At 40.0% G+C, this 25,132-nt stretch overlaps 1 protein-coding gene across 5 annotated transcripts in view; it reads right to left on the reverse strand.

Moving 5' to 3' along the window:
- Window positions 1-25,132, reverse strand: part of LYPLA1 (lysophospholipase I) — a 61,821-nt gene that overhangs the window by 14,675 nt on the left and 22,014 nt on the right. For 3 of the 5 annotated variants that reach the window (XM_006900528.1, XM_006900531.1, XM_006900529.1), the window contains exons 3-6: window positions 13,153-13,218; window positions 11,071-11,118; window positions 9,151-9,221; window positions 8,862-8,935 (exon numbers count right to left, since the gene is read on the reverse strand). In XM_006900528.1, coding sequence (XP_006900590.1) covers window positions 8,862-8,935; window positions 9,151-9,221; window positions 11,071-11,118; window positions 13,153-13,218 — 259 coding nt within the window. Of the gene's footprint in view, window positions 1-8,861; window positions 8,936-9,150; window positions 9,222-11,070; window positions 11,119-13,152; window positions 13,219-25,132 lie in introns of those variants that run through there. The other 2 variants (XM_006900532.1, XM_006900530.1) reach the window with 2 other exon arrangements.

Here is a 25,132-nt window from a genome sequence, read left to right on the forward strand (position 1 = left end):
CCTCTGGGTTCAACCAGCCATCCCCACTGGACCCACCTGGGAAAACACTTTGCAGTCCAGAGGGGAGCAAATGACAGGAAAATATCTTCTAACAGAGCAAGAAGGCAAGCAGCTGTAACCCACGACCACCAATAAGGTGATAAAGCGTTCTCCCTTCCCCCCTTTACATCTATGCCCCTGTTCAGCATGAAGAAGCCAGAGAGTCAGCATCCAATTCCCAAATCAATAAGACAGTTGGTTTAGTTACTACTGGAAAATGCTTGTCATTCCTCTGTAGCATCTGGTCCCCACTGGACCCTCATCATTTCCTTCACCTTCTCCCCCCACCGACCAAACTGTGCAGCTCTGCAACTGCATCCTGGCCCATCTTCACCCTTCTGCCCCCAACCTTCACCTCCTTGTACCCCCAATATGTTTTTCCCAATAAAAAAAAAATTAAAAAAAAAAGAAGACAACTGTCAACCAAGAATATTGTACTCAGCAAAACTGTTCATCAAATATCAAGAAGAGATCAAGATATTCTCAGAAAAACAGAACCTAATGGAGTTTGTAAAATGAAGACCAGCATTTCAGGAAACACCAGATATGTCCTTCTTACAGAGGTACCACAGAAAGCAGGATGCACCAAAGTAACTAGCCCCAACAACAAAAAGAACTCAACAAAAGGACAGCAATAAAACCTTGCCTCTCAAGAATCACACTGAATGTGAATGGTTTAAATGCACCACAGAAGAAAAAGAGAGTAGCAAATTGGATAAAAAACCCAAAATCCATCAATATGCTGTCTACAAGAGACACACCTGAAAAGTGAAGATAATGAAAGACTAAAAATAAAAGGGTAAATATATACCAAGCAAATGGTAACCAGAAAAAAGCAGGAGCAGCGATATCAATCTCTGATAAAATAGATTTCAATGCAAAAACTATCACAAAGGATAAGGAAGGTTAACTATATAATGATTAAAGAGTCAACAGAAGAAGAGGAAATAATCAATACCTATGATAAGAGCTATAAAATATATAAAACAAGCATTAACAAAACTGAAAAAGGAAATAAAAAAAACCACTGTAGTAGTTGGAGACTTCAATACACCACTCTCAAGAAAAGATACAAATACCAGAAAGAAACTCAACAAAGATGAAGAATTCAATCACACAATAAACCAACTCGATCTCATAGATATTTACAAGTTAATGCACCCCAGAAAGCACAGTATACTTTTTTCTCCAATGTGCATGGAATGTTCTTGAGAATAAATCATGTATTAGGTCACAAGGCAAGCAATAATAAATTAAAAAACTGGAAATAATACAAAGAATCTTCTCAGACCATAATGCTACAAAATTAGAAATTAATAACAAGAGGATAAAGGAGAAAAAAAACCCATACAATTGGAAGCTGATCAAATGGGAAACTGATCAACATTTTGCTTGAACATGAGTGGGTACTAGAATAAAAAATGAAATTAAAGTTTCTTGAAACAAATGGCAATGAAAACACAAAGTACCAAAACTTCTGGCAAACAGCCAAAGCAGTAATCAGAGGTCAATTTATAGTAATAAGCAAACACATCAAAAGGAATAGAAGAATATACCTTGCTCTTAGATAGGAAGACTCAATATTGTGAAAATGACAATTCTACCAAAGGCAATCTACACATTCAATGCAATCCCAAAACAAATACCAATTCTATTCTTCAATGAGATGGAAAAGGCAATCTCCAATTTCATTTGGAATGGAAAGAGACCTCAAATAAGGAACACATTACTTAAAAAGAGAAATCCTACTACACTGTCCTGGTGGTCAAGATAGTGCGATACTGGTACAATAACAGGCACAGAGATCAATGAACCCAGAAATCAGCCCATCTACCTATAGTCAACTGTTTCTTGACAAGATGATGAAATCAGTTAAGTAGGGAAATGACAGCCTTCTTAACAAATGGTGTTGGCAAAATTGGAAACTATCTGCAGAAAACTCAAGCAAGATCCATACCTCACTCCATACACAAAAACCAACTCAAAGTGAATCAAGGATCAAGGACCATAAACTTCATCAGAGAAAACTTGGTAGAACTCTAGAAGTCCTAATCCACAAAATGAACAGTCTTCTAAGCATCCTGAAAAACCTAACAGATGAATAGGACCTTCTTAAGAATCAAATCCCTGTGCACATCAAACTCTTCTCCAACAGGATAAAAAGAAAAGCTACAGACTGGGGGAAAAAGATTTGGTAATGATATGTCTGATAAGGGACTTATATCTAGAATTTATAGAATACTCGAGTACCACAAGATAAACAACCCAATGCAAAATAGGAAATGACGACACACAGATGGCAAACAAACACATGAAGAAATGTTCAAAATCCCTAGCTCTAAGAGAGATGCAAATCAAAACTACTATATCATCTCACCCCAGTAAGTATAGCAAAATTTAACAGAACAGTAGACAACAAAAGCTTATGAGGTTGTGGAGAAAGTGGAATCCTTATTCACTGTTGGTGGAAATGTAAAATAGTGCAACCACCATGGAAGGCTGTATGGCTCTTTCTCAAAAAGCTGTAAATAGAAATACCATTTGATCCATCAATTCCACTAATGGGAATATACCCTAAAGAAATCAGAACTGCTAACCAAGCAGATATATGCTCACCCATGTTTACTGCAGCTTTGTTCACAATACCAAGGAGTTGGAAACAACCTAAGAGTCCATCAACAAACGAATGGACAGAGAAGTTGTGGTATATTCACACAATGTAATACTATGCTGCGTTGAAAAACAAGGAACTCATGAAATATTATATAAAATGGGTGACCCTGGAAGACATTAGGCTGACTGAAATATATCAGCCACAAAAGGACAAACATTGCATAATGCTACTGTTGTAAAACAGGACTGACATCAGCATTGGGGAAAAAAATTAAGAAAAGAGGGGATAAATAATGTAAAATGCACTGAAACAAATAAGTGAAAGAACTTCTTAAAAGAAATACATGATTAGGTATTATATGTAATGACAAAGCAAAACATTACAATGAAATGTAAGAGGAGCTAGAGTTGGAAAATCAAAAGGGCCGAACTCGTTCAGCACTTCTTAAGCTCAAGGAACTGAAGAACAAATTCAAACCTCGAGTTGCTATAATAAAGGATGCTTTAGGCAGAATGTTAAATGATCCAGGAGGTATCAAAAGAAGATGGAAGGAATATACTGAGTCATTGTATCGAAAGGAATTGGCAGATACAGAATAATTTAATGAAATAGCATTTGAGCCAGAGCCTATGGTGATGAAGGCAAAAGTTCAAGCTGCTTTGAAGGAAATAGCAAAAAAATAAGGCCCCCGGAATAGATGGTATACCAAGTGACATATTTCAGCTAACAGATGCTGCCGTGGATGTGCTCACCAAGTTGTGTCAAGAAATCTGGAGAACAACCACTTGGCCAACTGACTGGAAGAGGTCTATATTTGTTCCCATCCCAAAGAAGGGCGACCCAACTGAGTATGGAAACGACAAAACAATATCATTGATTTCACATGCAAGCAAGAGTCTACTGAAGATTATCCAAAACCAACATCAGTAGAGAGCTGCCAGAAGGCCAGGCTGGGTTTAGAAGGGGTCGTGATACTAGGGATATTGTAGCTGATGTTAGATGGATCTTAGCTGAAAGCAGAGAATACCAGAAGAATGTCTATCTGTGTTTCATTGATTATGCAAAGGCATTTGACTGCGTGGATCATAACAAACTGTGGCTGACTCTGAGAAGAATGGGAATCCCAGAACATTTCATTGTGCTAATGCTAAACCTATACTTGGACCAAGAGGCAGTCGTCAGAACAGAGCAGGGCAACACTGCATGGTTCAAAACTGGGAAGGGTGTACTCCAGGGATGTGTCCTGTCTCCATACCTTTACAACCTGTATGCAGAGCAAATTATCCGAGAGGCTGGACTCTATGAGGAGAAGTGTGGCGTTAGAATTGGTGGATGATCTATCAACAATCTGCGTTATGCAGATGACACAATCCTGCTCACTGAAACTGAGGAGGACCTCATGCACTTACTGCAGAGGGTTAAGGACTGCAGCCTTCAATATGGACTGAGGCTCAATGTCAAGAAGACAAAAATTCTCACCGCTGGACCAATCGGTAGCATCAGGATGGATGGCAAAGAGATTGAGATTGTTCACAGCTTCAGTTTGCTCGGCTCCACGGTCAACACTCTTGGCACTAGTAGCCAGGAAATCAAAAAACGTATTGTGATGGGAAAGTCTGCAGTTAGGGACCTCTTTAAAAGTACTCAAGAGCAGCGGTGTCTCTCTGGAGACTAAAGTGCGCCTGATACAGGCCATGGTTTTTGCAATCACTTGTTATGCATCAGAGAGTTGGACAATGACTAGTGAGGACAGAAGGAGAATTGACGCCTTTGAGCTGTGGTGCTGCAGAAGAGTATTGAATGTACCATGGACTGCCAAGAAAACAGATTCATCCTGGAGAGGGTTAAACCAGGCTGCTCCATGGAGGCAAGGATTCTGGAGCTTCGTCTGACATACTTGGGACATGTTGTAAAGAGAGACAGGTCTTTAGAGAGGGACCTCATGCTGGGTAGAGTAGAGGGACAGTGCAGGAGGGGAAGACCCTCTATGAGGTGGATTGATTCAGTGACTGGGGTAATTGGGATGGGTGTGTCAGAGGCAATGAGATTGGCACAGGATAGAGCACGGTTTAGGGCTGTTGTACATAGGGTCGCTATGAGTCACAAACGACTCGATGGCACATAACAACAACAACAACAATTATATGTAAGACAACAATCCAGAATAAGAGCTGCACAGTAAAGTGGATTGGGGTCGGGGAATTGTACATAAGTGAAAGAGGGTTTTTTTCCCAAGAGAAAAGTGAATGAGGGGGAGTAGATGGGAGGGAGGAAAATGTGCAACAATGAATGAATAGAAATCCAAATTCTCTATAAACTTTCATTAAAATCTCAATTAAAAAAAGTCAAGCATTTTACTCTGATCGCTCCACTGTTATTACCTTTCCCTGATCCTTTAGCGTCTCATAGTATGTTTTAAATAATTGATAATTTGGTTTCATAAAAATGAATTCTAAAGGAACACAGTATTTATAAAAAATACTGCCATTTTTTTCTTCTACGATTTAAAAAAAAAACAACCCCAATTTTATTACAGAAAATATTCAAGGCCCTTTCCTCATAAAGAAATGTACTCTTTGCCTTTTCAGGAAGATAGCTCCATCGCTGTTGGATCTTTTCTTCTATCTGTGCTTTCCATGCCTATTAAAGTGTTTGTAAAGATAGCTGATACATTTGTTAAGGTTGTGCAGGTCACTGGTGAACATCCAATTCCCAACCATTTTATTCTGTTACAATGTTGTGATTCATTTCCCTTCCAACCTCAAAGCCTTATGAGGCTCTTTATCAATTCCTTAGGGTGCTTTACAAAGCTACCCAGGATGCCAATGCTGTCATCTACGCCGAAAAAGGGTTCTCTTCTTGTCCCAATGATCAATACTTTAGAGGATGGGAGGATGACCCATACACAGAACAATCCAGACACACTCAAAGAGAAGCTTCTGCATGCAAGAGCATACAGCCCCACAAGCCCTTGCTTATTCTCCAGGGAGCAACTGTCATTTTTTTAAAAAAATAATTTGTTATTTAGCTACAAGGAGACCTCAGGGGTTAGTTTTTATTTTAATTTTGAAGAGTACCTCAGGGCAACTGTCTGAGAGAGTCTTCCAGTCTCAACCCACATAGTATGCCTGTTTTAGTTCTTTCTTATTTTAAGCAATTTAGGTTTCTATATCACTTTTCCCCTTGCATTTTATCACACTCATTCTATTGTGGCCCTAGATAGGATAGCTGATAGACGTAGCTGAGCATAATCTAGTTCTTCTAGTCTCAGGGTAGATGAAGCCACGTTTCATGTATCATCTCCTCTACTGCTGAAGTTATTACAGGTTCATTTATCTTAACGATAATCAATGATCAGAAAAAGACACTTTATATTTTGAACAAAGCATCATTTTTTTATACTTGTTTATGTTGCAATGTATATGTCCACTGTGAAATCAAATCAATAGCCTATCTTTTAATTAAATGGTATCTTCTTTCTCTAATTAAGATACTGCATGCTAAATTGCTGATTTAGAAAATATGTATATTAGAGGCCAGGGCAATCTGGGCAATGAAGTGTCTAGCAGGTGACAAGCTAAGGAGCACTATGAGACACTATGTTGACGATGGAGAGAAAGTAGAAAGTGTATTAACAGTATACAGAGAGAGGAAGGAAGGTGTAAAAAACTAAACTTCACACTATTTCCTACTCCTTAAAAAAGATATTCTCTCATTTTAGACTTTAATGATCCTCTCAGTAATCTTTTCTCTTTGGAAAAGTATTAATGTTTGAGTCATTAGAGTTCTGTTTAGTTAGAGAGACACATATTAGTGAATTAAGCAAACTTACTAGAGTTATTTGAAAATATGTACCTCAAGTTCCAATCCATTTACTTAAGAAGATTTGAAAAGGCAATCTGTAAAATGAATTAAGAAAAACCTAGAACAAGAAGAGTGCATGCTGTAGGAATTATTTTATCCATTGAACCATAATTCCGTATTGATGTGGTTTGTCAAGTTGATTCTAACTCACAGCAACTTTATAGGGCAGAGTACAATTATCCCAGAGAGTTTTCCAATGCTATAACCTTCATAAAAGTTATCAAGAATTTAAATTTATGTGGATTCACAATCAACACCTAAGGAAGCATCACTATCTATCTCATTGCTAGAAAAATGGAAGTGATTCATAGATGACCCTCCAGCAGGTTCCATGGGAGAATGCCTATTTTTCTCTTGCCGAATAGTTGGTGGGTTCAAATCTTGCATCTCTGAGCTGGTAGTGCATCTCCCTACCACGGGACCATCAGGGCAGTCAAGAAATCAAAATAGGTACTTCATGAGGCAAATCTGCTAGCAAAGATCTCTTTAAAAAAGTGATTTATGTTAAAAAAAACAATGTATAAGAATGAAACACAATGTAAAGGAATTATATGAAAACCAATAAAAAATATTTTAAAAAAAGAAGAAAAAAAAAAACAAAAAAAAACTCCCAGTGATTTACCTCACAGGTTCTAGACATATTATCAGAAGGGACCAGTCACTGAAGAAAAACATCCTTGGTAAGTGAAGGGTCAGCAAAAAACAGGAAGATATTCAACAAGATGGATTTGTGTAATGGCTGCAACCATGGGCTCAAACAGCAATCAATGTGAAGATGGCACACCATTAGGAGTGTCCAGTTCAGCTCAACACAGGTGGGCTGTGACCTGGCACTGACACAACGGTCCCTAATAACACATCAATAATCTTCACAGGAATAGATCACCAGGCTTTTCTCCTGGAGGTTTTTCATGGATTGAACTGTTTCCCAAATATAAGAATGTAATGATAAAAAAAAAAGACTGTAATGATATAACATGGAAGCTATGTAAAAGACCTCCTAAAATCTGATAAACCAAATAGTTGTAGAGTCCGAATGGTAGAATGCAACACCCCTTAATCCCATCACAACCCTAATCTAATCTAAAAGGAATTTCTCTAGTGTGTGGCTTATAATACCTTATATCTCATTACAGACAAAAAGGAAGGAAAGGGAGTAAAAAAAAAGGCGATTTTCAATAGTTTTTGACAATGGAAGTTCCTTGATACTGAGGAAGGCAAAGACACATGAAGCTCTCCAGGGACCACGAAGCCTATAGATGCTGAAGGCAACAAGAAGTTTCCTTGAAAACTGACAGGGAAAGAGTCTTTTTCTACAGCTAGCACCCTGATTTAGAGTTCTATTCTCCTATATTATGCGGTAATAAATGTCTATTCATAAAAACCATCTACTTATAGTATCTCCATTAAAGCAGTTCTAGATCACTAAGCCAGGCTATGACAACTTTTCAGTTAACAATCAAGTGCTTAACCACTGCACCACGAGCATTGAAAGTGAGCCTATCAGTCAAAAGTCTGTTGTTATGTGCCTGCAATTGACAGTTCTGAACCCTGACCTGTCCTGAGCCAGTCTCTCTGAATCCAACAGACCTACCCCTACTACCCCAGTTACTGGCAATCCATCTTACCTGGAGTCTTCTCTTGTGCGGTTCCTTCACCCTTCCAAGCATGATGTCCTTCTCCAAGGACCAGTCACTCCTGACCACATACCCAAAGTATGTGAGACAGAGCTTCAAAATCCCATCCTCCAAGGAGAAATTTGATTTAACCCTTTCCAAGACCGACCCGTTTGTTCTTTTGGTGATCCATGATATTATGTTCAATACTCTTTTCCAGCACCACAATCAAAGGCATTGATTCTTCTGTCATCCTTAGCCACTGTGCAGCTCTCTGATGCACAGCAAGTAATAGCAAAGATCATGACCTGAGTCAGGTGCATCTTAGTCTCTAGACTGACGTTTTTGCCGCTTAGTACTCTAAAGAGGTCCTTGACCACAGATTTTCCCAGTATAATTTGTCTTTTGATTTCCTGACTGCTGGTGTCAAGAGTGTGGTTTGTAGAGCTGAGCAAGCTGTAAAACAACTTCAATCTCTTCTCCATCTATCATGGCACTGCCATTTGGCTCAGTGGTGAGATGTTGAGCTTTAATCTATACGGAAGACTATAGCCCTTGACCTTATGCAGCAAGTGCTTCAGGTCCTCTGCAGTTTTAGCAAACAAAATTGTATCAAGAGTCTTTAGTGTCTCCAAAACATACATCAATTTAGTGAAAGGGCTGAAATTATAGATTATAGGGTATTGATATACTGATGGTACCGACATATCACTCAAATGTCATCTTACCTGAGAAAATCCTCCCAAAATAATTCTGTTCGATGGAATTCCATTTTTCACTTCTTGATCTATCAATGCTTTGACTAAAAACAAAGTAAAATTTAATTACCAATACTTTTAAAATTAAGTGATTAGTACAACTTAAAATCAGTAATAAGAAAAATAATAGAACATGAAGTATATTAATATAAAAATGAGGGAATGAAAATACATTCTAATTTTTAATCACTGTCTAACTTCTAAAACTACTAAAACACAGAGAAATATTTTGTTGGTTATCAAATGTTTCTAGACTTACCATTTTCTGCTGCTTGCTTGATTCCATGTTCATCTTCCTGTGAATCTGGTGAAAGCCCAATAATATCGAACCTGAAAAATAAGGCAAAATCTTAAAAGAATCAAGTCATTCTAAGAAAATCTGCTTCTGAAAGGTTTTATTATAATGCTGTTACTGATGCTCTGGTTAGCAACCATCAAGCAGGTTCCAACACATGGCAAACTCACATACAAATGACTGAAGTGGTACCTGTGCCTGTACCAACTTCTCCACCATCTGGACGCTTCAGGTCACTCTAGTGGCTACTGCACTGTGAGTGCCTTCCATCTTATGGAGATCATCTTCCAGCACCGTAACAGTGTGAGCCACAGGATTTCCTTGGCTAATTTTCAGAAGCAGATGCAAAACTTTTCTCTTTGTCTCAGTCTAGAACCCCTGCTGAGTTTAATCTATTGCTGTGACACTCCTGATATTTGAAATGCTGGTGACACAATTTCAAGCATCACAACATACAAGTCACCACAGTACAACAAACAGATACCCAGGAAGTGTGGTAGTTAACAATCTTCCTTTTTGTGCCCTAATGTAAGTCAGTGAATCAGATGAAAGAAGCGTTTTCTGGGGGGTATGGCCTCATTCCAGTATATAAATGGATGTTCTGGTAAAGCTCATCTCTCAATCAGCACTCCTATCATCAACTGGCCTGGGGACAATAAGCCTGCAGAAGCCTCCAGCCTGACACCTGACAGATTTTTTGATTCATCAGCCCCAACAACCATTTATGACAGCTGGAGTCATTAGCCTGTTGTTTGATCCTACAACATCATGAGTTATTCCCGTGGAGTAAACTTCTCTCTGTACATATCTAAATATGCTTCAGGAACTATGGGGGAGTACTCTGTAGAGAGCTGCACTGCTTTCTGGCAGTCTGAATCCACCAGCAGCACTGAGGAGAAATATGGGCAGTCTCCTCCCATGTGATTTACACTTTCTGAAAGCCAATGCAAGGTCAGCTATGAGTTGGTTCAGACAGATGGCATATAACATAACAACTTCTTAGCAATTTATATATTCTTAGCTTCACTGGTTTAACTCCAGTAGAAGACACAGTACTTCTAATAAATAAATAATATCAATTAAAAGTTCTGAAGGCAAAAAGAAATGTTTCAATTTTCAGCAAAACTGCAAGTAATTCAGTTTAAAGACTAAGGTGAGCCTGAGTCAAGCCATGGTTTTTTTCATTTCCTATGCATTTCAAAATTAGACAATGAATGACAGAAGAACTGATGCCTTTGTGGCAGTGAAGAAGAGTACTGAATATCCCATAGACTGCCAAAAGACCAAGTGTGTCTTGCAGAAAATGCAAGCAGGGTGCTTTGAAGAGATAAGGAGAGTGAAAATTAAGCTCACATACTCTGGCTTATGGTCAGGCGAGACCAGTCATTCAAAAAAGAGATCATGCTGAGAAAGGGAGAGAGTCAGAGAAAGAGGAAGGAAGACCTTCAACAAGAGAGACTGATACAGTGATTGTACAATGGGTTTGAGCATATCAGAGATAGTGAGGATGGCACAGAAAACTGCAAGATTCCCATTTGTTCATAGGGTAGCTATGAGTTGTAGTGACTTGATGGCACCTAACAACATCATAAAGTGAGCCATGTGACCACTGGAGCAGTTATTCCCAAGAATAACCAGATAGGGTCAAGAGAGCAGCAACTGTACAAGGATAAAGACCTGAAGACAGGGAAGGATAGAAGGATTAATGAAAATGATAATTACACGGGGGGAAGTAGGAAAAGAGATTACATGTAGGTGCTGTAATTACTATTATGAAAGGAAAGTGTCTGAGTGAACAAATGAAAAATCAGGATGTTCTGTAAATGTACATATAAATTATAACCGAAAAGAAATTTTAAAAACAGTAAGGAAATTTTCACTTACCAAGAAGGCATAGTCATGTTCATGTTTAATGTAACAGGCATAACTGGCCTAGACGGGAAAGAAACCCAGCAAAATTAGAACACAGTAACAAACTAACATCTAATAAATTTTATCAATTAAAAATTGATCATTACTGAGGCTCATACAAAACAGTGAGGTCTAATTTTAACCTACTAACCCCTGGAGCCGTTTCACTGTACCCACTTCTGCAATTCTCCTCTCTAGGCCTCCTATACAAGCCGAGCCAGAGCACTGCTGGGGAGGACTAAGGCTAGCCAATCAAAATCATTCTCCTCTCTCAAAACTCTAAAATTGTGCAACAATGAACAACTTTTTTTTTAAAGTGAACACCGGGGTTGGGTAGGGTGGGCAACGCCCAACAATGAATGAATGAAAATCCAACTTTTCTGTAAACTTTGCTAAAATCACAATTAAAAAAACCACCCACAAATAACAAACCACACACACAAAAAAACTGTACAAAATGAGACACAGACATGGCCAGTTTATTGTACAGACATTAGAGCATCAATTCCAGGATGTAGTTTCTATTTTTCTTTTCTGTTTCTTAGCTATGGAGCTCTGGTGGCCTAGTGGTAAGGAGCTGAAAATACAAAGGCACACTGTTCAAATTCACTAGTTGCTCACTAGGAGGATAGGTAATCTCCTCTCATGCAAGTTACTGCTTCTTTGACAGCACACAATAACTTCTTAGCTATGGTTTATCAAGAGTCTTCTAAATAAGTAACTCTGGTGCTGTTGTGGTTAAGGTATTTTTGCTATTAACCAAACAGTTAGCAGGTTAAATCTACGAGGCACTCCAAAGGAGAAAGACGAGGCAGTCTGCTTCCATTGAGATTCATAGCTTTGGGGACCCTAAGGGGGTAGCTCAATTGTTCTGGAGTAGGTACACTTTGTTCCTCAAGGTCACTGTAAGTCAGAATAAACTCACCGGGTAGGGCTAGGCTGGTAAACAAATCCATATAGGAATGTGACTCTAACGCCTATGCTTTCCCTATAATATGTATGTACCTCTTACCCATACAATTTAGCAGTGTTTTCAACACATAAAACCATCTAAAGAATCTGAAAAAGAAATTTCCTTCAGAGACACTTCATAGATGTTTTAAGAACTTTTATCTGTATGTTTAAAAAAAAATTTTCTGGCTAGGAATAAAATTGATTTAAAAAAATGTATTATTTAAAATTTCACAAGAAAAAAAATTAAACTCTAACTGAACCAAGAATCATTTAGTTTTAAAAAAATTCTACTAATCTTTATTTTCATATTGTTGTTGTTACGTGCCGTCGAGTCGTTTGCGACTCATAGCGACCCTATGTACAACAGCCCTAAACCCTGCTCTAGCCTGTGCCAATCGCATTGGCTCTGACACACCCATCACGATTACGCCAGTCACCGAATCAATCCACCTCATAGAGGGTCTTCCCTTCCTGCGCTGTCCCTCCACCCTACCAAGCATGATGTCCCTCTCCAAGGACCTGTCTCTCCTTACAACATGTCCAAAGTATGTAAGACGAAGCCCCAGAATCCTTGCCTCCAAGGAGTAGCCTGGTTTAACCCTCTCCAGGATGAATCTGTTTGTTTTCCTGGCAGTCCAGGGTACAGTCAACACTCTTCTCCAGCACCATAATTCAAAGGCATCAATTCTCCTTCTATCCTCCTTAGTAATTTTCCAACTCTCTGATGTGACTGCAAAGACCATGGCCTTTATCAGGCACACCTTAGTCTCCAGAGAGACACTGTTGCTCTTCAGTACCCTGGAGAGGTCCCTAACAGCAGACTTTCCCATCGCAATATGTTTTTTGATTTCCTGGCTGCTGGTGCTAAACATGTTGACCGTGGAGCCGAGCAAACTGAAGCTGTGAACAATCTCAATCTCTTCGCCATCCATCCTGATGCTACCAATTGGTCCAGTGGTGAGAGTTCACATAGATTATGTAAAAGGTTAAAAAATTAGGTTCAAGTGCTCTTCCTAGAAAGAAAAGCTTTCAAAAGCTTTAAAGTTACCAAAATTATTTTTCAGATTTGGACTTTAGAGTCTTAATATTAAAAATACTTACGCATGCGGGCAGATATATTTGATGTGTGAACTTCTGATACCTGCAAAGGCATCGGCCCATCCATGCCTGATGGAGAAAGTTTTTGAATAAAGTTATTAGATACCATTTTAAGTTCTAATAAATTAACAATAGAAAACTATAAAAAGTAGAGAGGATAAATAGAAACTTGTTAATATATTTTTTACATTGTTCACCATTAATGATATTAACTCTCTCCTATTTACACATAAAGTTGATCTCTCAGGATTTCTAAAAAGCACCATGCACTTCAAGCACTTCCATAAAAAGACACAATCTTCACATACAGGTAACAGTGCAGTATTAACTGCTTTTTGAAAGTTCACTTTTTGCTATTCTGCTTTTATGAAATACGTGCATTACTGCCTATTTTTATTTAACTGAACTTAATAAAGAGTTTTCACCTTCACGAAGAAAGGCAAAAAGCAAAACTGGTGTACATTTTGCAGTAAGCCATTAAAGAGGCAACATGTACACTAATATAGCATCACCAAGCTCCTTCCTCAGGAACCAAACTCAAGTTATCTAAGCATCAAGCTGTCACAGCATTGAACTACATCTGTAAATATTATGTTAGTGTTATTTTAGGTTTTAAATCTTATGATTTGGAAAGAAAAAAAATCTTATGATTTGGGAGATTATTTTTTTGAGGGTCTAGAAATACCAAAAATCTGTATGAATGAAATACAATTGTTTCTTCACTTTACACTTTTTCATCTTTCATAAGACAGACCAATTTTTTTTTATTTTATACTGATTTACTTACAATGTTCATATATATTGTTTTTCACACCAGATCTTCTCTTTCTTTTACCCACCCCTCTGTGCATCTATCAAATTGTGCGACTCTATGATCAATCCCCCCCCCCCCAAAGGCATCCCTTGCCCATCCTCACCCTTCTGCTCCTCCCTCCCCTCTTTGGATCCTCATATTCTACAGTAATGGTTTTAATACAGCATTTGTTTTTGTGATACTGAGTTAGTCGATTTAGCATCATGATCTCCAGTCCCTTCCAAGTTAGGTAGTAATTTACACAATCATTGCTCCTGTGTGCTACATAGTATTCCATTTTGTAACTGTACCATAATTTCTGGATGCATTCCATTGTTGTTGGAAATTTGGACGTATTCTTGTTATGGTGAATAAGACTAGTATTAACTCTGGTGTAAAAGTTTTGCGTGTATCTCAGTTCTCATTTTTTCAGGATATATTTCAAGCAGTCGAATAGCTAGGTCATATGGAATGTATTTCTATGTTCAATTTTTTTGAGGAACCAGCAAAATTCCTTCCAGAGTGCTTGCACCATATTACAATCAAGACCACCTTTTGAGAAGCATAATGGATAAGGTGTAATTCACATTGAAGCCTGTAGTCTTTGATCTTCTGCAGCAAATGCTTCAAGTCTTTATTCTGAGCCAGCGTAATTCTGTCAGCAGCATAATATACATTGTTGATGAGTCTTCCTCTGATCCTGATGCCAAATTCTTTTTCATAGAGACGAGCTTCACAAATTATTGGTTCAGTATATTGACTGAATAGGTATGGAGAAAGGATATAGCTCTGATGCACTCTTTTCTTTAAAACATACAGTGTTTCCTTGCTCTGTTGAGCCTCTTGATCTAGTTAAAAGATCTCACATGAGCCCAGTTAAGTATTCGGGGAATCTCATTTTTCTCTGCTAGCCACAATTTATTATGATTCAAACAGCTAAATGCCTTTGCATAGTCAATAAAACACAAATAACCTTCTGATATTTTATGCTTTCTGTCAAGATATACCTGCTATTAGCAATGATATCCCTGATATCATCCCATGGCCACTTCTAAATCCTGCCTGAATTTCTGGCAGTTCTTTATGTACTCTCTAGCAGTTTATTAATAATCTTCACCATAAGTTTGCTTATATTAATGATATTGATAAATTCCACATTCTGTTGGATAATCTTTTTTGGGAACAGGAATAAGCATGCATCTGTTCCAGTCAGTTACTGTCTTCAAATGAGCATGTCCAGGGTAGCATTTCTTGTATTTTATCAATTGGTACCCATCAATTCCTTAAGACTTTTTTTTGCCAATGCTTTCATTGACTCGGTGACTCTATCTATTCATTCCATCTTTTTTGATTCTTCTCACAGTATCCTTCAGCATTCAAGAAAAGTCCTTATCACTGGGCCAATAGGAACATTATGAAAGATGGAAAAGAGATTAAAGCCATCAATGATTTAATCTTGCCTGGATCCACAATTAACAACACCCTTGGTACTGGCTGTCAAGAAACCTAAAGAAGAGTTGCACTGGGAAAATTTAATGTCAGAGACCTTTCCAGAGTACTAAAGAGTAATGATGTCAGCTTAAAAACTAACAATTCCCTGAGCCAATCCATGCTCAATTGCTTCCTACGCATCTGAAAGTTGGATGATGACTAAAGAGACAGAAGAATCATTGATGCCTTTAGGTTATAGTGTTGGAGAAGAGTACTGAATATTTCATGGACTGTCAAGAACAAGCAAGTCGCTTAGATAAAGTGAACCAGTGCTCCTTGGAATTAAGGAGGCTGAAACTTCACCTGTATACTTAGGGCATGTTTGTAGGTGGGGCCAGTCCTTGAAAAAGGGTATTATGCTTGAAAGGTCAGTGTAAGAGAGGAAGATTCTAACAAAATGGACTGACACAGTGACTCTAGCAATAGACTGAGTTGGAAATTATAAGTATGGCACAGGATAGGGCAGGGTTCAGACACAGTGACTCTAGCAATAGACTGAGTTGGAAATTATAAGTATGGCACAGGATAGGGCAGGGTTCAGATCTGATGTTCATTGTTGTTGTTATGTGCCGTCGAGTCGTTTGTGACTCATAGCAACCCTATGTACAACAGCCCTAAGCCCTGCTCTATCCTGTGCCAATTGCACTGCCTCTGACACACCCATCCCGATTACCCCAGTCACTGACTCAATCCACCTCATAGAGGGTCTTCCCCTCCTGCGCTGTCCCTCCACCCTACCAAGCATGATGACCCTCTCCAAGGACCTGTCTCTCCTTACAACATGTCCAAAGTATGTCAGACAAAGCCCCAGAATCCTTGCCTCCAAGGAGTAGCCTGGTTTAACCCTCTCCAGGATGAATCTGTTTGTTTTCTTGGCAGTCCATGGTACATTCAATACTGTTCTCCAGCACCACAGCTCAAAGGCATCAATTCTCCTTCTGTCCTCCCTAGTCACTGTCCAACTTTCCGATGCATAACAAGTGATTGCAAAAACCATGGCCTGTATCAGGCAGACCTTTGTTATAAGTCATACTTGACTCAAAGGCACATAACAACAGTGGGTAAGAAGCTGTACTGCCAGCCCCAAAGCTACCAGCTGCTCCACAGGACAAAGGTGAGCAATCTCTTCCTATGTGATTTACAGCCTCTGAAAGCCCACTGGAGGGTCAGCAATGAAGTCAGTTCCGATTCAACAGCAATTAATGAAGATGTCAAGAAATGAATTTTGCCTTCTTTCTTTTCCAAATATGTGTCTTAGCCAATTGTTTACAAGTATTATGTGGTCGGCGTCATCTATGCTAGTGGTTATAATTGTATCTGGGAATGGGTTTTCTTTGCTATGTAAATAAAACAGAATTAACGTACTATGTTCTTGAGTCAATCTCTCTTCAGATATGCTGTTAGATGCCGTCAAGCCAAGTACAATTCAATGATATTATAAAAAGATATGAACCGTGCCCTATTTTGCACCATCCTTCTGATCTCCCATTTGTTCGAATCTATCGTAACAGTCACTTTGTTAATCCATCTTGTTAAAGATTTCTTTCTTTGACCTTCTATCTTTTACAGAATGATGCCTTTTTCCAACAGTTAGTCCCTCTTGATAATGTGACCAAAGTACCTTAAATGAGGGTTTATCATCCTTGTCACTGAGAAGCACACGTTGATTTCACTCCAAGACAGACTTGCTTGTTCTTTTGGCAGTCTATGGGCTATTGGGTGCTCTTCTGTAACACTACTGTTCAAAGGCATGGATACTTTTTGCAATATGTTGTTAGTTGCTGTCCAGTCATCTGCAACTCACAGCGACCCTATGTACAAGAGCCCTAAACCTTGCTCTATCCCTTGCCAATCTTACTGTCTCCGACATACCTATCCCCATTACCGCAGTGACTGACTCAATCCATATCATTGGGGGTCTTCCTCTCCTGCGCTGTCCCTCTACCCTCCCAAGCATGACATCCCTCTCCAAGGACTGATCCTGCTTTGCAACATGCCCAAAGTATGTCAGACAACGCTTCAGAATCCCTGCCTCCACGGAGCAGCCTGGCTTCACCCTCTCCCGAACAAATGTGTTTGTTCTCCTAGCAGTCCATGGTATATTCAATACCCTTCTCTAGCACCACAGCTCAAAGGCATCAACTCTCCATCTATCATCCCTAGTCACTGTCCAGCTCTCTGAGGCATAGCAAGTAATGGCAAAGACCATGGCCTGTATCAAGAGCACCTATTCAGTACTTTCCCAGTGCAATTTTTCTTGGCTGCTGGTACCAAGAGTGTTGACTGTACAGCCAATCAAACTGAAGTAGTCAACAATCTCAATCTCTTCACCATCATGATAGATCATGATGCTGCCAATTGGCCCAGTGGTGAGAATCTTTGTTTTCTTAATGTTGAGCTTCAATATATATTGAAGGCTGTAGTCCTTGACATTCTGCAGCAAATGCTTTAGGTCCTCCTCAGTTTCAGCAAGCAGGGTTGTAAGGTATTAAATAAGAAGATGGGGAAATATGTTCTCAGGCAAAGCTTTGTTGGGGTCTAAGTCTGGACTCTGCAGCTGTAATGCACTGAAGTTCCAAATATGCCAAGTGATCTAGACTTTTAGGTGAGAGTCTGGGTATGCAGTGGTCTGAGTGTTCCTGGACTAATTGAGGAGGGAGAGATAAGAAAAACATGATACTTAAAGATGGGGCTCAGTGGATAGGTTATGGTTCAGCAGAAATGGTCAGCTATACATTAGCTCAAAGGGCTCAGAAAGGATGGTGAGCAGAGTGTTGCTTGGATACGGGTTAAGGCAATAGGAATTAAGTTGCTGTTTCCCACACTCTCTTTATGGAAACTACAGCATAGGCTACAGTAAACTTCAGAGGTCTATAAGAGCTGTCTGGATTAGGGAGGGAGTTGCCCCAGGAGACACCATTCTCATCAAATGGTGTGCACCCAATCCTCTTCAACCATGCAAGACAGACCACACACAGTCATCCTGACAACTCCCACAGTGGTTAGGGTCATAGGTAATCCCTGTCAGATCAAAAAAGCTCCTCTCACTGAGCAGACCTACACCTCTCAAATGGTGGGACCTACAACTCTTTGCCCCACTCAGATCCCAAGTCCTAAGTAGCTCTTCATATTGTCACTAATTGTTCCCTGCCTTTTTAAATTCTTACTTCACAGAATAAAAAAAATTATCAACTTAACAGTGATCCAGCTGCTATGACATCCATATTCTCCCCTGGCTATTCCCAGGCCAAACCAGCCTCTGAGTCCCAGACCTTTGCCCCTGTTCAGCAGGAAGTAGCTAGAATAAAGATATGTTGCCCCTTTTCTCACTAAAGAGGTGGGGATGTCAGGCCCAGACCAGGGTCAAGGGGGAGAATGAAGGATTCAAATATCAACATGTCAACAAAGGGAGTGAATGGCCTCAATGACCTGGCAAAACCACAATGGAATGTCCCTCCCTTCCCTTCCTAAAGACCCTTACTATTAAAACCTGCCCAAACTCACCTTAGGTTTTCCCCTGGTCTGTCTCTCTCTCTCCAGACAAAGGAATCCCACCCAGAGGCTCCCATACATAATAAAAGCGTTTTTGAGCTTTCAAAAACCAAACAAATAAACAAACAAAACCCCAAACCAAACCACAAATATGCCAAATGAAAGTTAAAGGTGGTGTAAGAAACCTTGCAAACCTGGTGTTCTATCCACTCATTGCATTAGCCCTCACTGGAGTGGTCTCCGGCTACCTTAACTGTGGACACATGGTCTTGCAAATCATCAACAGCTGTGAGACCCATGTAAGAGAGTACTTTCCACTCTGTAAAAGATGGTTGTGGAGGCAAAGTAAAGAGACTGTGGCACTGCTACGAAGAGACTAGGGCACTGGGTAACCAGAACACTGGAGATGAAGCCAAAGTTAAAGGTTTTGCTTGCTGGATGACTGGAAAAAAAAAAACAAACCCCCGACATATAACTGCTCTGAGATAGTTTGCCGGGTGGTCTTGGAAACCAGAGGCACCTTGTATTAGTGCTCCTGACCTAAACATGGATTTTCACTGACTGAGAAAGTGTACTTTGTTAATCTGGCTTGGGACTACTAGACTATACCTGGACCTTTACTGTGCGATATTCTTTGCCTCCCCCTCTCCCCAACCTATAAACTCCCTAATAAGCCCTATAACCATGAGTAGAGTCTGAGTCAATTTGCAATAAACAGTGGACCCAATAATTGGTAGAAATAGGTGGGGTGGCATGTCTGAACATGTAGCTAGAACAAAAAGCTCTGTCCTGGAGAGGATAAAAGCTCCGTCTCACATACTTTGGGCATGTTGCCAGGAGGTTCCACAGAGAAGAACATCATGTTTGGGTGGACGGAGGAACACAGGAAAGGAAGATGCTGGATGAGATGAATTTAAACAATGACCATAGCAATGAGGGCAGGTGTGTGTATCAGAGATAGTAAGACTGGCTCGAGATATGGCAGGGTTCAGAGCTACTGTTCATAGGGTTGCTGAGTTGTAGCTGACTCGATGGTACAGCTGGTGGTATGGTGAATTAAAAGTTGAGTTGTGAATAAAAACTTAGTTCAAATTCATTAGCCAGAAGGAGGAGAGGTAATCTGCTTTCATAAGGTTTACAGACCTGGAAATTGTAAGGGCTATTCTATTCTTTCCAGTAGGGTCACTATGAGTCAGAATGACAGAGTCATGACAGTCTCAGTGACAGAGCTTACTAATAAAAACCTAGACTGCCTTTTGTTTTTCAGTCAAGAAATTGCTGCTGTAATTATGGATGTCAAAGGCAATTCTTTTTTCCCCCCATTTATTTTTATTTTTTTTTATTTTTGTGTGTGTATGTACCATCAAATCAGATCTGACTGGTACAGGAGACTGTCCCTCCTTCTCCAGCAGAGCATCTGGTGGATTCAAACCACGAGCCTCTGGGGTTGCAGTGCAGCTTCTTGCCACTAGGCCACCAGACTCCCCAAAGCCAATTCTTCTGAGGGTTCAGAAGGAAGTGGGGAGAGCTGTTAACATTGGAGATGGCACAATGAGTAGCAGCCTCAGAGAAATGTCAGAAGCTTAAATAAGAGACAAGTACAAGACTGAATGGGGGCCAAAGCCTGGAATGAGAGCTGAATGCTTTCCAAGAAGCTTCCTGCTGGGCTGGACTTTTGTTCCTAGAGCCAATGCAAGGAGTGGGGTGCCCAGACACTTTTTAATAGAGCTAAAGAGCTTTGTAACATCTGTACAAAGAAGGCAGAAGGCTGGTCTAAGGAGCCAAGAATTTCTGAAGCAAAACTTCCTTTCTCCAAAAGTAGGACTCCACCATCTCGGGCCTCAAAAGGTCGAGTGCTACTGCCTCCTGAGTTTCAAAAAAGCAGAGCTTCATAAACTCAATTCCTGAGTGTAGAGCTGTTATTCCGGTGTGTCGAAGCGATGAGGCCAGAGTCACCACCCAAAGGTGAGGCAGCTTAGCTGTCTGCTTAGTGTAGCTGATAGATGGAGCAGAAGGTCAAGGTATCTATCCAGCACCCAGACAGCACAGGCAATATGAGGAAGGAAGGGCCACTGCGTAGGGAATCTCAGAGATGATTATTTCCAAGCCTTCTTGTTGTAAGGTGCCACTGAGCTGACTGATTCACACTGACCCTATTTACAATTTATTGAAACTAGCCCTCTGCTGTGCTATCCTCAGAATCTCTACTGTGCGTTAAGTCCACTGTTAAAGTCACTGTGACAATCTAAGTGTCTTACTCTCCCTTGCTGATCCTCTACTTTTCTAAAGATGACCCTTTTTTAAGGACTACTCCTGATAACATGCTCATAACATGTGTGAAGTGAAGTCTCACCACCTCACCACACTCCTCTCTAAGGAGCACTCTTATTAGATAACCCAAACCTTGAGAGCTAGTGTAAATGGTCCTGACAGGTTTGAGACTTACTTGATGTTCATTTTTCTTCCCTTCTTTCAAATTTTTCCATTCATAGAAGACATGTCAACCATGTGTCTGTTTCACCATTGTACTTTGGAAGCAAATAATTAGTAGACCAGATCTCACAGGTTCTCAGATGTAGGGTTTGAGACTTACTTGATGTTCATTTTTCTTCCCTTCTTTCAAATTTTTCCATTCATAGAAGACATGTCAACCATGTGTCTGTTTCACCATTGTACTTTGGAAGCAAATAATTAGTAGACCAGATCTCACAGGTTCTCAGATGTAGAGACATTCAGCTCTAGGAACGGAACACATGTAAAGTCTTACCCATATCTGATTTAGACAACTCAGAAAATGTTGGAATTGGAGTTAATTCAAAATTTTTTAGGATATGATGCAGTGAATGTGTTATTGCTCGGATATGAACTGTGGGAGGCCAAAGGATAGAACGTAATAAACTGAACTGTAATTCCCTAAAATATGTGTCAACTGGGAATCAGGCCAGGTTTCCCAGTATTGTGTGGTCACCATCCATTTTGTGATATGACTAAATAATCTTTAAGTTTGTGATGTGCTGTGAATATCGACCTCCATGTGTTGTAATAAAATAGGACTGGTTTAATTAACGAGTGAGGATAAAACAATTGTGACCCAAGCCATAGATCTGATCTGCTGTAAAGGGAGTTTCCCTGGTATATGCAATACCTTTCTATTAGAAGAGACAGAGAAGAGACTAGAGCGTGAGAGCTCAAACCAGGGAAAAAAGATGCAGGAGCAGAGTCCATGTTTGGACTCCAGTGCCCAGCAATCAGAAGTGGCAAGAACCCAGGTCAAGATGGATGCTAAGACACAGGAAGATATCCAAAGAATGCTGGCACACAGATGCTGAAACACAAGGATCTGGCTTTTAAACTGGGAAGCCCCCTTCCCTTGCCCTGTTGTTGTGTACCATCGAGTCACCCATAGCTGACCCTCAAGTGGGTTTTCAGAAGCAGTTAATCACACAGGAGTGGACTGCCCAGCATTCACTTGTGGAGTGGCTAGTGGATGCAAACCAGGCCACTTCTGCATTGGCAATGCAATCCCTTGCCACATCTTAGTCTTCAAACTGACATCAATGCTTATTTTGGGGTTACATTACCATTGGGCAATCACAGCACTCTGAAGTTTTTTAAATTATTTTATTCCCCGAAGCTCTTAAGTATTTTTTTTTATTATTTTTGTGTGAGTGTACCGTCAAATCAGATCTGACTGGTACAGGAGGAGATTGTCCTCCTTCCCCGGCAGAGCATCTGGTGGATTCGAACCGTGCGCCTCTGGGATTGTAGTTGCAGCTCCTTGCCACTAGGCCACCAGAACTCCAGCTCTTATGTATTTTGAAGAGGTTTCTTACAGTCGACTTGCTCAGTGCAGTATGTCTCCTAGTTTTACAAGAGTACTGACTGTTGATCTAAGCAAGGATGGTGAAGTTTCATCTCACATACTTTGGGCATGCTGTCAGGAGAGGTCAGTCCTTGGAAAAAGGCACTATGCTAGGAAAGATAGAAGGTCAAAGAGAGGAAGATCTTCAACAATATGGACTGACATGGTGTACAATGGACTCAAGCATATCAGATGGCGAGGATGCTGCAGGACAAGACTAGATTCAGATCTGTTGTTCAGACAACTCAATGGCAACCTAACAACAAAAAATATACTATGGAGATTTTTACTGAGATCGTATCATTTACTTGTGCTTCATTAGACCTCAATCCATCAACTTCAAGTAGCTACTGACATGTATGACAGCTGCCAAAAAGTTATTTCCTTTTCCCATTATTCCTTTTTACATTTTTAATTTGCATTCTACATGCAAGCAAGATTCTGCTGAAAATTATCCAGAAACGACTGGAACAGCACGTGAACAGAGAACTGCGAAATGTGCAGGCTGGGTTTAGAAGAGACCATGGTACTAGGGATATTATAGGTAATATTAGATGGATCTTGGCAGGAAGCAGAGTTCAGAGGAATCCTATGTTTCATTGACTATGCAAAGGCTTTTGACTGTGTGGATCACAATAAATTGTGGCTGACTCTGAGAATGGGAATCCCAAAACATTTGATTGTGCTTATGCAAAACCTATACTTGGACCAGGAGACAGTCATCAGAACAGAGCAAGGAGACACTTCATGGTTCAAAATTGGGAAGGGTGTCTGCCAGGGATGTATTGTCTCCATACCTTTTCAATCTATATGCAGAACAGATCATCTGGGAGGCTGGGCTGTATGAGGAGGAATGTGGTTCAGGATTGGAGGATGATTCATCAACAATTACGAAGATGACCCAACCCTGCTTGCTGAAACTGAGGTGGACCTGAAATGCTTGCTGCAGAGGGTCAAGGACTACAGCCTCAATATGGATTGAAGCTCAACATCAAGAGAACAATGATTCTCACCACTGGGCCAACTGGAAGCATCATAATGGATGGTGAAGAGATAAACAGTTTTAAGTTTGCTTGGCTCTACAATCAGTATTCTTGGTACAAGAAGCCAGGAAATTAAGAGATTAACTGCATTGGGAAATTCAGCTGTCAGGGACCTCTCCAGAGTACTGATGAGCAATGACATCAGGCTGGAGACTAAGGTGTGCTTAATCCTGGTCATAATCTTTGCAATTGCTTGCTATACGTCAGAGAGCTGGGCAATGATTAGGGGTGACAGAAAGAAAATTGATACCTTTGAGCTGTGGTGCTGGAGAAGAGTGTTGACTGGAGAAGAGTAGTGATGGACTACTAGGAGAACAAACACGTTTGTCTAGGAGAGGGTAAAACCAGGCTGCTCCTTGGAGTCAAGGATACTGAAGCTTTGTCTGACATACTTTGGGCATGTTGCAAGGAGGGCCCACTCATTGGAGAGGGACATAATGTTTGGGTGAAGGGACACAGAAAAAGAGGAAGACCCTCAATGAGATGGATCAATTCAGTGATTGGGATAATGGGAGTAGGTGTGTCAGAGACAGCAAGACTGACACAGGATAGAGCAGGATTTAGGGCTCTTGTACAAAGGGTTGCTATGAGTCGCAAGCAACTTGATGGCATATAGCAACAAAAACATCTGTTAAGGAAGAGCTTTCTCTTCATCTCATTGTTATTTTAATTAATTTATATCAGAATAAACTCAAGGATTTTTATTTTCTTTAATGGGCTGTTAAATGCCATCAAGTCAAGTATGACTCATAGAAGCTCTATTAACAACAGTCCTATCCTGTGCCATCCTCATCATCTTGACAAAATTTTAGCCCAATGTGGCAATTATTGTGTCCCTGGTCTCCTTGAGTGGGGGTGGGGTGGGGTGGAGTGTCTTCCTCTCCTTTGCTGACCTTCCATCTTTCTAAGTATTCCAGAGAATAGCCTCACCTACCAATATGTTTTAAGTATAAGAGATGAAGCTTCACCTTCTTTGTCTCTAAGGAACACTTTGGTTGCACTTTCTCCAAAACATATTTGTTATTTTGGCAATCCACAGGATATACAGTACTGTTCTCCAGCATAAATCAAAGGCATCAGTTATTTTTCTGTCATCCTTATCTATGACACAAGGAAACAATAGGAATGCTAACTGGAAAGCACAAGTGTGATGAAAGAAATGAGACTAGAGAGAGAATGACTGAATTTTGTGTGTTCAGTGACTTATTAGTAGTAAACATATTCTTTTTTTTAATTTTTATTTTATTATTTTTGTGTCAGTGTACCATCAAATCAGATCTGACTGGTACAGGAGATTGCCCC

Source organism: Elephantulus edwardii, unplaced genomic scaffold (genome assembly GCF_000299155.1).
Source record: "Elephantulus edwardii isolate Elephantulus edwardi_28Jun2011 unplaced genomic scaffold, EleEdw1.0 scaffold00287, whole genome shotgun sequence".
In the NCBI taxonomy this organism is placed as follows: Eukaryota; Metazoa; Chordata; class Mammalia; order Macroscelidea; family Macroscelididae; genus Elephantulus; species Elephantulus edwardii.